Genomic DNA, 14,167 nt, shown 5'->3' with positions numbered 1-14,167 from the left:
TATCCCTGCTAACCATAAAAAGGCAACAAGAAAGGTTTTTCATATACAAATACAACACCTAGTTAAAGCAGTCTGGAAGAATTATACAAGTTATCATAATATGCTAACAGCCAATTTTGTGTCTAGATAACATGGAAACTAGTTATTGTTAGTTTATTAGTGGACCCTTATCTCATCTCCTTGATTACAACTGCCAGGCCACTCAGTTTCGTAGTTCCTTTCATTCTGTTGAATAAAGAAGACTTGTGACCCTCGATCTTGTGCCACTGAAACCAACTGAAGATTCTCCCTTTGACTTTAAGGGATAGTGGATCAGGTCTTTATGGACTTCAGCTTTCTCAAGTCCATGGGATTTTGGAGAATCAAAAAACTGCAGGTGTGGACCCTTATTTTGTGATATTAAGTAGACATTAACATTTCTCATTCAATTTCCTTATTTATAGAGGCTAAAATTATAAATTAATTCAGGTTTGTTTTATTTACTACTAGATTAGAATGTTGCTTGACTCCTTTCCAAATTGGAACACACATAAAAATGTGAAGCACTCCACTGATTTTAAATCACTCTACACTGGACAAAGTGATTTAAAATTGTTGGAGTGCTTCACATTTTTACAAGCTACTCAGTTTGGAAGAGATTAAGGCCTGGGAAGGCCCGGGATAGGACACTACAGAAAATGAGATTTTTTTTTCAGTTTTCTGTGCATTTGAATTTGGAAATGATGAAGGTTTGGTGTATGTCTACTCCATAGTTCTTAAAAATCAATGACAGGACCCACAAAGAATACAAAGACTTTAGGTCTAATTTAAGGTAGGGGTAGTATAGGTGCCTTAATGAAAAGAGCACAGTATACTTAGCATTGGCAGACACTTCAGAGGCAGTGTCATTTTCCCCCCAAGAACTACCATCATTTGGATACTGGTGTAAGGAAGACAAGTTGAGTGTGGGAATTGGTTTTTATACTGCTGTCGGCACTAACGAGCTAAGATAGTGCTGCTCAACCTTTTTCGGCTGGTGAACTGGACAGGCAGTGCCCCATCCCGACACAGGCCAGATCCAGCAGGGCCAAATCTGGGCATGCAGAAGGCGTGGGGGGGGGGAGGGGGCAGCCCAGTCCGGACCAGCTGTGTGGAAGGGGCTTCATCCAACCCCAACCTAGCCCCACGCAAGGGGAGAGGGTGTGGCTCAGGCCTGTGAGAGGCCTAGCCCCACAGCGGGGAAAGGGCCTGGTCTGGCTCCAATCTGGCCATGAGGAGGGAGGGTTGTGGGCCAGCTCCACCCCACCCAGTAGGGCTGGGAATTTTGGCAGCACCAAATTTCCCAACCCATAGGGAGCCCCACAGGCCAGATTCCAAAGCTTGGAGGGTTGCATCTGGCCCACAGGCCAGAGGTTGAGCACTTCTGAGTTAAGTGATAGACCGTGTAAGTGTTGCAAAGGGTAGTGTGGGAAAAAGCTGACCAACCCTGTACAAATGGAGTTTCTCTCTTCTCTGCCATCCAACGTACATCACTTTTTTGAAGGCATAATGAGTCTAGAACATGCCATTTACAGGGTGTGCAATTTTTCAACTATTAATCCAGCAGCTCTCTATAGGTCCCACTTTTATATAAGGCATAACTGTGCCCCCCTTATTGTTAATTATAGATTTAAAGTACTTTTCCTAAATATGAAATCACTTCAATAATTACATCTTATTCTCTTGTTTGTTTCTATTCATAACTTTGACTCATCTAATGTATTCTCTACAACAAAATTCATTCAAACATATTGACATAACAAGGAATAAGATCCTTAGCTGATGTAAACTGGCATAATTTGTAATACTGAATATCACAAAATAAGAGAAGTCTGCAATTTTTTTGACTGTCCAAACTCTCATGGACTGCAAGAGAAAGCTGAAGTCCATATAGGCCTGATCCATCAAGAATTGAAGTCTGTGATCTACAACTGTTTAAACCATTTGAGGATGTGTAACCATCATTTCTGAACTCTGAATACCCAAGTAAGTTTAGCTTCTTTACCTCTTCATAAAAAACTTGCAGGACAAGTTTTAAAACATGACTAATGTGTATGTGTATGTAATTCTGAATGGGCTTAAATTTTAAAGCAGGAACCCTTGTGTAACAGGGGGGCTTCTCGGGACTGATTTAACTGTGGCCCGCCCAACTGTTTCTGGGCTAACCGCCTGCCTTCTTGCCTGCCATGCCTTGTTGGAATTAATTAGTTCATTGATGTAATTAAGCAGGAGGCTGCCCATTTCCTGCCCCCATGCCAGGGGGCGCTATCTGTGGCTCCATTCCTCCCCTGCACCACAGCTCAAGCCTCGCAGATGGCATCTCAATGTTATCATCATCACTGCCCCCCGCCACACTGGGCCCCAGAATTCTCCTAATTGAACCCCGTCTGGATTCCTCTCCTCAGGCGGTCTCATCCGCCTTCAGGCAACATAGCTCCCTGAACCACTTCCCCTTCGGGTGTGGTCCCACCAGGACCTTTGGCTCACTAGCCCTGGCCCACCTCCAAGCCAGTTGGGACCCCAGGCGTGCAGCTCTTGGGAGTCCCTTGCGGTGGGCCCCCGGCCCTTCGACCCTTCTGGTCCTGGACCCAGCATTGACCAGTCTATGGCCCTTTTCTCTCTCTCTGGGGGTCCACCCTCCAGGCCCTCCAAACAAGGGGTAACCCACCCAGTTGTGGGGGTTAGGGGTTAAGGTGCCCCAACCCACCTTTCACCAGGGTGGTAACTGGCCTGGCATTTCCTAGGGGCTCCCACACCACTGGGAGCCCCACCAGGCCACCCACTCCCGGCAGGGTGCAGTTTTAGGTTGTGCCCAGGACCAGGAGCCTCCTTACCATCCCCTACAGCTCCTCCCTTACCTCCAGATGATACCAGCAGCCCTCCAGCCAGGCAATGTTGTTGCCTGGCCTCCAGCAGCACAACTTCCCTGTTTATATGGGCAGCCCTAGGTTCAAAATGGCTGCCCTCATCAGGCACCTGGCAGTTGCCAGCTCCAGGCCCTCAAAGTGGTGGGAACAAACAGTGTTCTGCCACACCTTGCTCTTAAGAAGTGTCTTTTTAACTTCAGTGTTGTTGTGTGCAGGCCACTCTGAAGATCTTTAACTATTTTTTATTTCTTATAGGAATTTCGTCACTACTGTGGTATACATATTCCTGGAATTTCTCACTGTGTTTTCAGTACCACCTGACTGTGTGCCATCCGTTCCCCATCTCAAATACAATCAGCAGAGCATGTATGTCTGTGGCAAAGGGCTAACGATGACTCACAGCACATCACTGGGTTGCTTTCTGAGAAGCAACATCTTCATGTTAATTTTCTAGGTGTCACCCAAAGATATGACACTTTACCTGTTAGCAACACAGGAAGAATGGATGCTGCAAGATGCACAGAGAGATGCAATTATTGTATCTCTTTTGAGGGATAAAATTGAATATTTCTTCAATATGAGGCAGGGTGACTCGGGGTAAATTTAAAAAAAAAGGACTTAGTCCACTGGCAGATATTCATTTAAAGGTGCAATGATATTTAATCCCTGATCCTAACAATCACACCTCCTACGCCACATGTGCACGGCAGAACACATGATTTTGGGATCAGGGATAAAATCCAAATTGCACCCTACTGGCTAGTGCATGGGGAGCCCAGGATCATAATCTCAGGCTCCCCCTGCACTGGCAAGTTGAAAACTTGGTGCCCAATAATCAGCTAATTGTCAGCTGGCTCCAGGACCACACCAGAACCCAAACCATTCCCAGTCTGGTCATAGAATCATAGAAAATTAAGGTTGGAAGGGACCTCAGGAGATCATCTAGTCTAAACCCTTGCTCAAAGCAGGACCATCCTCAACTAGATCATCCCAGCCAAAGCGTTGTCTAGACAGGTTAAGAATCTCCAAGGACAGAGATTCCACAACCTCTCTGGGTAACCTGTTCCAGTGTTGTACTACCCTCCTAGTGAGAAAATTCTTCCTAATATCTAAACTAAATTTCCCCTGCTGCAACTTGAGACCATTGTTCCTTGTTCTATCATCTGCCACCACTGAGAACAGTTTAGCTCCATCCTCTTTCGAACCCCGTTCAGGTAGTTGAAGGCTGCTATTAAATCCCTTCTCAGTCTTCTCTTCTCTAGACTAAATGGGCATGTGTACATGAAACAGGGGCCCTAAATTAAAGTGGTGGGTTTTAAAAAACACAGCTTCAATTTAGGGCTGATTAAACCCCTGTGTTGTGCACATACCCCGCTGACTCACCTGCCTCTCCAGCGGGGGGGGGGGGGGGGGGGAAGGGGGTGCAAGCTGCCAAAAGACGGAGTGGTCCCTGGGCTGCGGTGCGGGGGGCTAGTGCTTCCCTCCACAGCAGCTGCGGACCCTCTCCAGGCAGCACCCGCCCACAGGCACCCAGCTTGGGTAGTCCCAGGGGGCACCACAACTGTGGAGGGAAGCTACAGGCCCCCGCGCAGCTCAGGTAGGCAGGCAGGCTCTGGGGGGGTGGGAGGAAAGCAGGGGGAGAGATCAGGCTTGCTGCTGTTTTTGGCTGAGGTTGCTTTCCTGAGCTGCTGTCACGTGGAGCTGCACGGAGCCCATTGCTTCACTCCGTAGCTGTAGGGGCAGCAAACTAAAACTCTTTGAAGGAGTTTTAGTTTGCTGTGCCCCAAGTTATTTAAGGTGCATTACACCACTGAATTTCCTACAGCACCTGGAATTAATGCGCAATATGCTGCTGAGGCATGCAAACACCAACACCATTAAAGCGGTGCAAAAGCATTTAGCTCGCTTTAAAGTGTCGTGCAAACACGCATCTTGTTTCGTCTACACACGGCCAAGAAGCCCAGTTCCCTCAGCCTCTCCTCATAAGCCATGTGCTCCAGTCTCCTCACCATTTTTGTTGCATTTGCTGGACTCTCTCCAACTTGTCCATATCCTTTCTGTAGTGGGGGGGCCCCAAAACTGAACAAAGTATTGCAGATGTGGCCTCACCAATGCTGAAGAGAGTGGAATAATTAGAGGTGCGCTGATACATTGGTCGATATCAGACTGACACTGATAAAAGGAAAACTAACATTATTGGCAGTTGGCTTTCTATGACTGACGCAGCTGATAATATCACAGTTAAATGCTGTGTGCATATGCGGAGCTGTAGCATGCACACAGCCAAGAGTGCAGCCCAGCAGCATAGAGAGCAGCATCTGGCTGGTAAGTCTGTGGGAGAGCCGCATGGTGGAGGGCAGATTGAGGACCCCTTGGTGAAGGAAGGAAATGGGGCTGGGGCAGGTGCTGCCCAACAGGGGTGGGGTGGGGCACAGGATGGAGCTGCAAGTGGCTCCTGCCACTGCGCACACTCCCAAGGGAGGCATGGGGGCCATGTAATCCCCAAATTTGTGCGTGGGGTGAGAGCAGGCTGCCCACTGCAGGCTCAGGGCTGGGCCAGGGCTGCACCACCATCTTTCCAGTGTGGGGGTTGGGCCAGGGCTGTGCTCAGGGAGGGCAGGGGCAAAGCGGGCAGTGGCGGCACTGGGAGGGAGCTATGGAGTGGCTACAATGAATTTTGGGGTGGCTGCTACCCTGAGTGCAGCCCTGGCCCAGACCACAGCGGGCAGCTCACCCTCACCCCATGCACAAATCCAGGGGGCACATGCCCCCCATGCTTCCCCCAGGTTGCATGCAGCATGGGGAGCCACTCCCCACATTCTCCCACACCGCCCAGATGATCCATCCGCAGCTCTGTCCTGGCCCAGCTGGGCAATGCCTGCCCCTGCCCCATTTCCTTCCTCACCGTGGGGGCTTCAATCTGCACCCCCCCCAAGCCCCTTCCCTCCCCCATGCCCCTCTTTCACCCCACAGACTCACAGGTCGAATGCTGCTCTCCTAGCTGCCAGGCTGTGTATCAGCAATCAGACAGGTATCAGTCAATATGGATTGTTAATAATTAACCATCAGTATTGGCCAAAAAAATCTTTATCGGTGCACCCTCGGAATAATCACTTCCTTTGACCTGCTGGCAACACACCTACCAATGCAGGCCAGTAAGTTTGCAACAAAGGCACACTCTTGGCTTATATTCATCTTATTGTTCACTGTAATCCCCAGGTCCTTTTCTGCAGAGCTGCTGCCCAGCCAGTCAGCTCCCAGCCTGTACCAGTGCATACGATTGTTCCATCCTAAGTGCGGACTTTGCACTTGTCCTTGTTGAACCTCATGAGATTTCTTTTGGCCCAATTCTCCAATTTGTCTAGGTCACTCTGAGCCCTAGCCCTACCCTCCAGCATATCTACTCCCCCCAGCTGCATGATATCATCTGCAAACTTGCTGAGGTTGCACTATGCGAGATTGCTCTATGCAACATTGGTCAGGCTCTCTATGCGACATTGCTTGGGTTGCAGTTGGAGTACTGTGTTCAGTTCTGGGTGCCGCACTTCAGGAGGGATGTGGACAGCATTGAGAGGGTCCAGAGGAGGGCCACCTGCATGATCCGGGGACAGCAGGGCAGACCCTACGAAGAGAGGCTACGGGACTTTAATCTATTCAGCCTTTGCAAGAGAAGGCTGAGGGGGACCTGTCTATAAACTCACCAGGGGGGACCAGCAGGGTTTGGGAGAGACCCTGTTCCTCCTAGCGCCCCCAGGGTAACAAGGAATAACGGCCATAAATTGTTAGAGAGTAGGTTTAGACTAGACATCCAAAGGCACTACTTCACAGTCAGGGTGGCTAGGATCTGGAACCAACTTCCAAGGGAAGTGGTGATGGCTCCTACCCTGAGGGGTCTTTAAGAGGAGGCTTGATGTCTACCTGGCTGGGGTCACTTGAGCCCGGTTTTCTCTCCGCCCAGGGTAGGGGGTCGGACTTGGTGATCTACAAGGTCCCTTCCAACCCTACTTCTATGAATCTATGCACTCTATGCCACCTTCCAGGTCATTGATAAAGACATTGAACAAGAACAGTCCCCAGAGTCGGATGACAATCAGCTGATAGTTGGGTTACCAGGACAGCACTGGTTTCCAGTTGGCCTTGGTTAGAGCCCCATTGAGGCATCTGGAGCTGGCAGATGCTAATCACACCAGGGCTGGTTCGAGCTCCAATGTAGTCCCAGAACCAGCTGACAATTGCCAGCAGTGGTAGCACTGGGGCGTGTTCAAAACCCTCATACAGTCCTAAACCTGCATTCAATTAAGGCACAATGGAAGCCAACCACAAAATTATTACATACATTTTGTGGGCTAATTGTGTGGCCATCTTACTCTTTGAGATGTTATTATCTGGCCTGCCAGAGACTTTAGGCACTTATTAGGCTTTCAGTGAAATTTAGCATTCTAGGGCCTAGATTCACAAAGGGACTTAAGCTGAGCATTTCAATGTGTAACTTTTAGGGACTTAGTAGAATCCAGAGACCTAAATCAAATTCCATATATAATGCCTAGGAATGAGATCCACAAAAGCTAGCACACTGAGCAGGGAACCTTCTAAGCCAGCTAGTAGGAAACATTAAGACAAGAGAAGTGTTTACGCTTCCCCTCTCCGACTCAGGTCCTAGCCTCTGGGCTGTAAGTAAGCGGCTCCTACCATATTAGATTCATAGCTCCAAACCTTCTCCTGGAGTTCGATCCCTAATCCTGCCCTTCCACACAAAACATAGCCAGCAGAAGAGGTGTTGCTCCTCCTTCAGCTAACACAGCCAGCTTGCAGACACACGAGCCACCACGTGGACTGCTCAGTAGGGCTGTGCGAAGCTACGGGCCCTGATTTGATTCGGCGGAGATTCGGCCTAATTTGGTGGCCAAATTTCCTAATCCTAATAGAATTAGGAGACCCTTTAATCTCTCTGAATCGAATTGGAACCCTCCGAATTGATTCAGAGAGATTCGGAAAGATTTGGTGATTTGTCTATAGGCACAGCATAAAATATTTTTTCTACATACCCCAAGGTACCAGGCGGCTCGTGAATGCTGCGATGGTGGGGCAGATGGAGCGTTCCACAGGAGCACAGGGGCCTCCCCAGCAAGCTCGGCAGCAGACCCGGAAGTGGACCAGAAGTACTTCTGATCCACATCCAGGTTCACTGCTGAGCACATGATGGGCCCCCCACGTGCTCCTGTAGGATGCTCCATCCACCCCAGCATCACAGCATTCACAAGCCACACCTGGTACTTCGAGGTATGTAGAAAAAACATTTAAAGCTGTGTCTATGGCTGAATCATTGATTCTCTGAATCAGCACTGAGTCTTCAGATTCAGATTCGGACAAAGTGAATCAGGGACAGTGATCTGAATCAATTAATCAAATCACTGTCCCTGATTCAGGCCGAATCCGAATCCAAATAGAATACAGCTCGTTTTGCACACCTCTACTGCTCAGTGCCCTCTTACCTTTAGTGCACCACATTGTCAGGCTTCCCTCCTCTCCTGGCCATGTGCGCCATGCAAGGCAGTCCCTCTGCCACAGCACAGACAATCCGACTCCCACATAGCATGTGTAGCCAGGAGATGGGGGACAGGTGTTGCACCCACAGTAGGAGTGAGGCAGAGCCAAGCATAACATGCAGTAGTTTGGCTCTGCTCCCCAGCCACACACCATAGGCAGCTGCACAGCACAGGCAGCTCGGCTCCTCCCCACCACACACGTAACACCTGTCCTCACTTTCTCACGGGGAAGCCATTGCTGGGGGAGCCTATGGGCCACGTATTAACCCTTCAGGGGTTGCAGGCAGCCTTGCAGGCTGCCAGTTGGACAGCTCTGATCTAATCAGCAGTTAGAGCACTCACTCAGAATGTGGGAAACACCCTGGTTCATTTCCCTCATTTGTTCCAAGGAATATGAAGTAACAGCTCCCCTTTCCCACAAGGGTGCCCTAACTGCCAGGAAATAGGTATTCTGGAGACAGCTGCTCTGAGTCTCTTCTGCTGGCGCTTATCAACTTCAGACAGAATAACTAAACATTCACTGCACCACAAAGAGAGTGATCATAACTCTATAGCCCCATGGTCAGGTCAGAGCACTAACATGGAAGAGGAGATACCTGAATTCCATGCCATGAATACTGAATATTTCTAAATGTAAAATACTTAAACATGCATTAGAGAAGGGTCAGAAACCCTGCTCTCCCCTTTTGAAAGTGAATATCCAAACCACAGTACCATGGTGTCATGGTTTCTCTTTCTCTCTGGCACAATTAATATTTACCTGTAATTATTCTATGCAAAGTGGAACAGCTTCAACAGTAGATACTTGGAGCTTCTCCATCCCAGCATAACCTATAGCCTGACAAGTAGGGCTTTCTCCTGAAAGGCGGATTACACGTTCAAATCCCTCAGACAGAGAATGGAACTGTATCTGGTTTCACGTATTTTGGGCGAGTGCTCACACCACTATTGTATAAAGTAGGATATCTTTTTTTTGCCTTGTTCCATGTATTGTCTGACCAAAAGACATGCTTTGAAAGTCAGATGGAGTCTTTCTTGTGTATCTTGACAGAACTGAGGCGTAAGAGAATCTGCTTAGTACTTCCAAGACTTAAATGTTTTGGGGCATGTCCAGAAGTAGATTCTTGAACACCTACAAACTTTAAATGTCAGTCACCAGGGCATTTACAGACTTCAGGCATCTTCAGGATTAGGGACAGGTTCTAGACTTAAGCATCTACTACGTTAATACAGGACCTATGTCCCGCATAACATTTTTTGTGGATTTTGTTCTAACTCTATGTCATTCTCAAAAATAAATGGACCACATGTTCCTAAGTCACGTATAAAATGCAACATGTTGTAATGATCAGCACATTACATCAAAGATAAAGAACACTGGTACAGCTCCATACTTAATGTATTAAAGAAATTCTTTATTTCAATATTGAATGCAAGATAAATATGTACTCAGGAAAACAGATATTTCTGAAGCAGAAAATAGGCTCTGTTCAAATGTTTGTCACAGTTTCTTCCATAACTGATTTAAAGTATAGCTACTATACACTAAACATGATTTTTAAAAATTCTTAACAAGTACTGTTAGCAGTTTTCTTTATCTCTAATGTACTTAATATACTTAACAGCTAACTACCAAACCCTGTTCAAAATTCAGGTCAAAATTCCAAAATGAAATGAAAAGTAACCCCCTGAATTCAAGCTATCAACAGCCTTTTTAAGCTCATCTTGTTCCTATGCACTGCTGAACCATACAAAGACCTCTATGGTAGTGACTGTTGTTCTGTACAATGGGTACAATGGGTGTTCTGAAAAGGGTGCCCTATTTAAATTGAATGTAACAATGTAAAACAGAGTATAAACCAACATCTAATTTAAAGCATTTTATGTGAATAAAAAGCAAAATTAAAAAGAGAAAGTGAGGAGGAGGAAGAAGAAAAGAATGGGTCAGCTATATAAAGGTATATGTGCTACAGATCATGGCCTCAGCTGGTTTAAATTGTCAGGACTTCCCCAAAGTCAATGGGGTTCTACTGATTTACCCCCATTTGATATCTGGTATGATACCTATGGAAAGAATATCACCAGAAGGTTAGCCATATACAGTAAGATCCTGGGAACAATCCTGTGAACAGGATCAGATGGCCAATCCTGACTGACATCACCATGAGCAGTTGTGTGAATACAATTTGAAGGACTTGGCCTTTAAATATCCAAATCAACACAGGACCAAGTTAATTTTAATTGTGCTTTGTCCCTGTGCAAAGCAGAGTTCAAAAATCAACACAGAAAATGCCATGCAAATGCTGAAATTGGAAGAGGGGACCATGTAAACAATAACTGTATTTTCCCTTTAACCCACACGAATAGCACTTGAAAACATAAAATAAATGTTGCTCTTATTCACTCTCAGAATCACAGAAAAGTAGGGATGGAAACAACCTGTGCCTGAAGCAGATTCATCGTTATCCAAATAACCCCATGCAAATCCCTGTCTAATTTAGTACTAAAACTACACATATAATCTTGTCATACAACCACAAGGGATGGCACCCTAACCTGCCTTAGGCAAAGCCAGAAGACAACAGCATCCAATATCCTTCTCCTGTGAAGGTTGTTAAATACCCTCAAGCGATCCAAGAAAGAGGGCCAAAACTCCCACTACAAAGGAAAGCAAAAACATCCATAGTCCATACTAATCTGGCCATCGGGTGAAACTCCTTCCTGATGCCAAATGCGGCAATCGATCTGACCCTGAGCGGAGGGCCAAGACCCTCTAGTCAGGAACCTCTAGGTTTTAGTCCCAGCAGGAATACTGGCACACCCCAGTCAAAACCCTCAGACTTAGCTGCTGCCAACAGGGAACGTAGGGGAACTGAAATGCTTCTGAGGAATGAAGAACTCAACCACACTCCCCTTATCAGAAATAACCATGAAGAAACAATATTAATCCTTCCATTTCAATTCCCCTACTTGAACACATGCCTTAGGTTCAGAGTTGGTTCTCTGGGCAGTGCTTTCCTATGGTACTCTCAACAAAAGAAAAAGGCTATGGAATTGCTAAATTTAAGTTAGCATTTCCCAAACTCTCTCAATCAATCAATCAATCAATCAATCAATCAATCAATCAAACTATGTATAAAGTGCTGCCCTTTGGGGAGGTTTGGAACCACTATTGTAAGTGAAGGTCTTTTTCCCTGATCATTTTCAAGGGTAAATCTGGTACAATTAAAAGTAAAGAAGGGTGGAGATGTGGCGGTAGGGATATAAATCTAAAGCCGAGGAAAACAAGATCAATATTTCCAGAATGAAACCGTGTCTTTTAGTGAACACAATTCAATGCACTGGAGATCAAGTCTGAACTGAAACACTGTTCAATTTTACCCAGTCTTAAGTAGGCAAACTGTTGCTGAAGCAAAAGGTCTGGTGTCTGAATAGTGATTTGGTTTTTTGTTTTTATAATGCAACATTTCCTTACGTTGTTTAGAAAAAAAAGAAAACAACCCTTCTTTGACTAATACCTTTATGGTTTCAGTAGGCACTCCAGGCTCTGGAACTTTATCCAAATAAGTGGTCAGGTCTTGATCAACATGCTCAAACACTAGTGTTAGCTTGGTTTCTCTGTCTGTTCGTGACACTGTGCATACATCAAACAACCTGAGAGGAAGAAAAGAGTAGATGAGTAAATGGAATTCAGTAAAGCAGCAATTTGCAGTCAATACATGTATATTCCTATTTATTAAAAAACATGACGTGAAGATAGGATTTTCCAGAGGGACAGTCTTCGAGCTCTCAAGTGATTACTGTTTATTTGTGATACTGCATTCCTATTTTATTTTTCAATTCTGAAATCACAAACATTAATAATTCACATGATCAAAAAGCAGCTCTGTAAAGGAGATACAGACACAATCACAGTTAAAGGAATACTGACAATGATTATATTTTTATATATTTTCTCTCCCATCTTGAAGTTTGCCACAGTCTCGTTTGTCTTCAAAGGGAATACAAATAAACAGTGATGTTTTGGAGAAACAAAAAAGCTGTTGGGTCACATGCTTCTTTTAATGTTTTCCACTTGCTATGTATAGCATAACAAGATTTTTCACATAATTTGAAATCAAGTTCCCTCACTTTTGCAGAAACCTAGCATCTTTGCACATCCGAGTGTTCTTGTAAATCGCAAACAGCAGGAAAAAATAATCAAGAACCCAAGTTTATAAAAAAAATAGTTTTTTATATAAAATGCAGCTGCTAAAACAGTGTTCCTTTAACACTCTGATCAAGTCACCCTCTTACTTGAATGCCTCTGCTCTTTTACTGTCTCATAGCATTGGATTCAAGCTTCTTATCTTTATTTTCAAGGCTCTTTGATGCTACCACCTTTCCTAACTGCACTTTATCATGCATCAGCAGGTGCATGACAAATTGAACCAAGGAGGAACCCCTTTATCGGGCGCTGGTCAGACCGCAGCTGGAATACTGCATGCAGTTTTGGGAGCCACACTTCAAGAGGGATGTGGATAACCTGGAGAGGGTCCAGAGAAGGGCCACTCGTATGGTTAAGGGCTTGTAGGCCAAGCCCTATGAGGAGAGACTGGGGCACCTGGACCTCTTCAGCCTTCACAAGAGATGGTTGAGAGGCAACCTTGTGGCTGCCTATAAATTCATCATGGAGGTACAGATGGGAATTGGTGAGGCTCTACTTACCAAGGCGCCCCCAGGGGCCACAAGAAATAATGGCCATATGCTAGCAGAGAGATTTAGACTGGACATTAGGAGGAACTTCTTCACAGTTAGAATGGCCAAAATCTGGAATGGGATCCCAAGGGAGGTGGTGCTCTCCCCTACCCTGGGGGTCTTCAAGAGGAGGTTAGATAAGCATCTAGCTGGGGTCATCTGAACCCAGCACTCTTTCCTGCCTATGCAGGGGGTCGGACTCAATGATCTATTGAGGTCCCTTCCGACCCTAACATCTATGAATCTATGTATCTATCTTTGCTTCTTGCTGTGATATCTTACATTCTGTCTCACCAGCCATGCCATATCAATCTGCCTTTTTGTCTATTTTGAATGCACATTTGTGCCTGCTCAAATGGCTACCCCTCAGAATGCAATAAATGCCCTCCTTAAGTGACCTGGAGGCCAATGTCTTTTCCTCTGTCAAATCCTACTCAAGTCAAATCCTACTTACCCCTGTCAAAGTCCCTATAGGAAATCTTTTCATTAAAGATGGCAAACAGAGAAAAGAGAGAGCTACATAAATAGGTATATTAGTATTTATTTTTAAAATGTGCAGATTTGATTACTTCTCTCTGTGAAATGAGAAATAAAAATATTCAATAAATTTATCATTTTTAAAAGAAATACATAGCACGGCAGCACTTGAGGAAAAAAGAGTAAGCATTTTTGACAGGAAGAATATGTTATAACTTTGGTAACATTTTGACGTTAATGGTGAAAAGTTTATTTTGGGTCTAAATTAAGGATGCTGTGTTTCGATAACATACATTTCTTTATAAGCAACAGGTATCATGTACTTGTTCACTGTGTGAGTAGTATTAAGATTTATGATATTATTAAGTAATAATTTTCCTGCTTTGATACTCAACATTAAATTCCCAATATTTCAGGTCTGTAGCCAAATCCTAGTGTACTAGGCAACTCTGCTTCTCACCCAGTCACTAATTTTTAATTATGCTATAAAAAATACAGTTCATAGAAAAGCTTCTCATTTAT

At 45.3% G+C, this 14,167-nt stretch overlaps 1 protein-coding gene across 2 annotated transcripts in view; it reads right to left on the bottom strand.

The window, feature by feature from the left end:
* CDK6 (cyclin dependent kinase 6) overlaps positions 1-14,167 on the bottom strand; it is a 212,324-nt gene that overhangs the window by 151,195 nt on the left and 46,962 nt on the right. For both annotated transcript variants that reach the window (XM_059729002.1, XM_006270135.4), the window contains exon 3: positions 11,950-12,085. In XM_059729002.1, coding sequence (XP_059584985.1) covers positions 11,950-12,085 — 136 coding nt within the window. The remainder of the gene's footprint in view (positions 1-11,949; positions 12,086-14,167) is intronic.

This window comes from Alligator mississippiensis, chromosome 5 (assembly GCF_030867095.1).
Source record: "Alligator mississippiensis isolate rAllMis1 chromosome 5, rAllMis1, whole genome shotgun sequence".
NCBI classification, from domain to species: Eukaryota; Metazoa; Chordata; order Crocodylia; family Alligatoridae; genus Alligator; species Alligator mississippiensis.
Note: the sequence above shows the minus strand (reverse complement) of the source record. Positions and strands in the feature narration are given on the sequence as shown.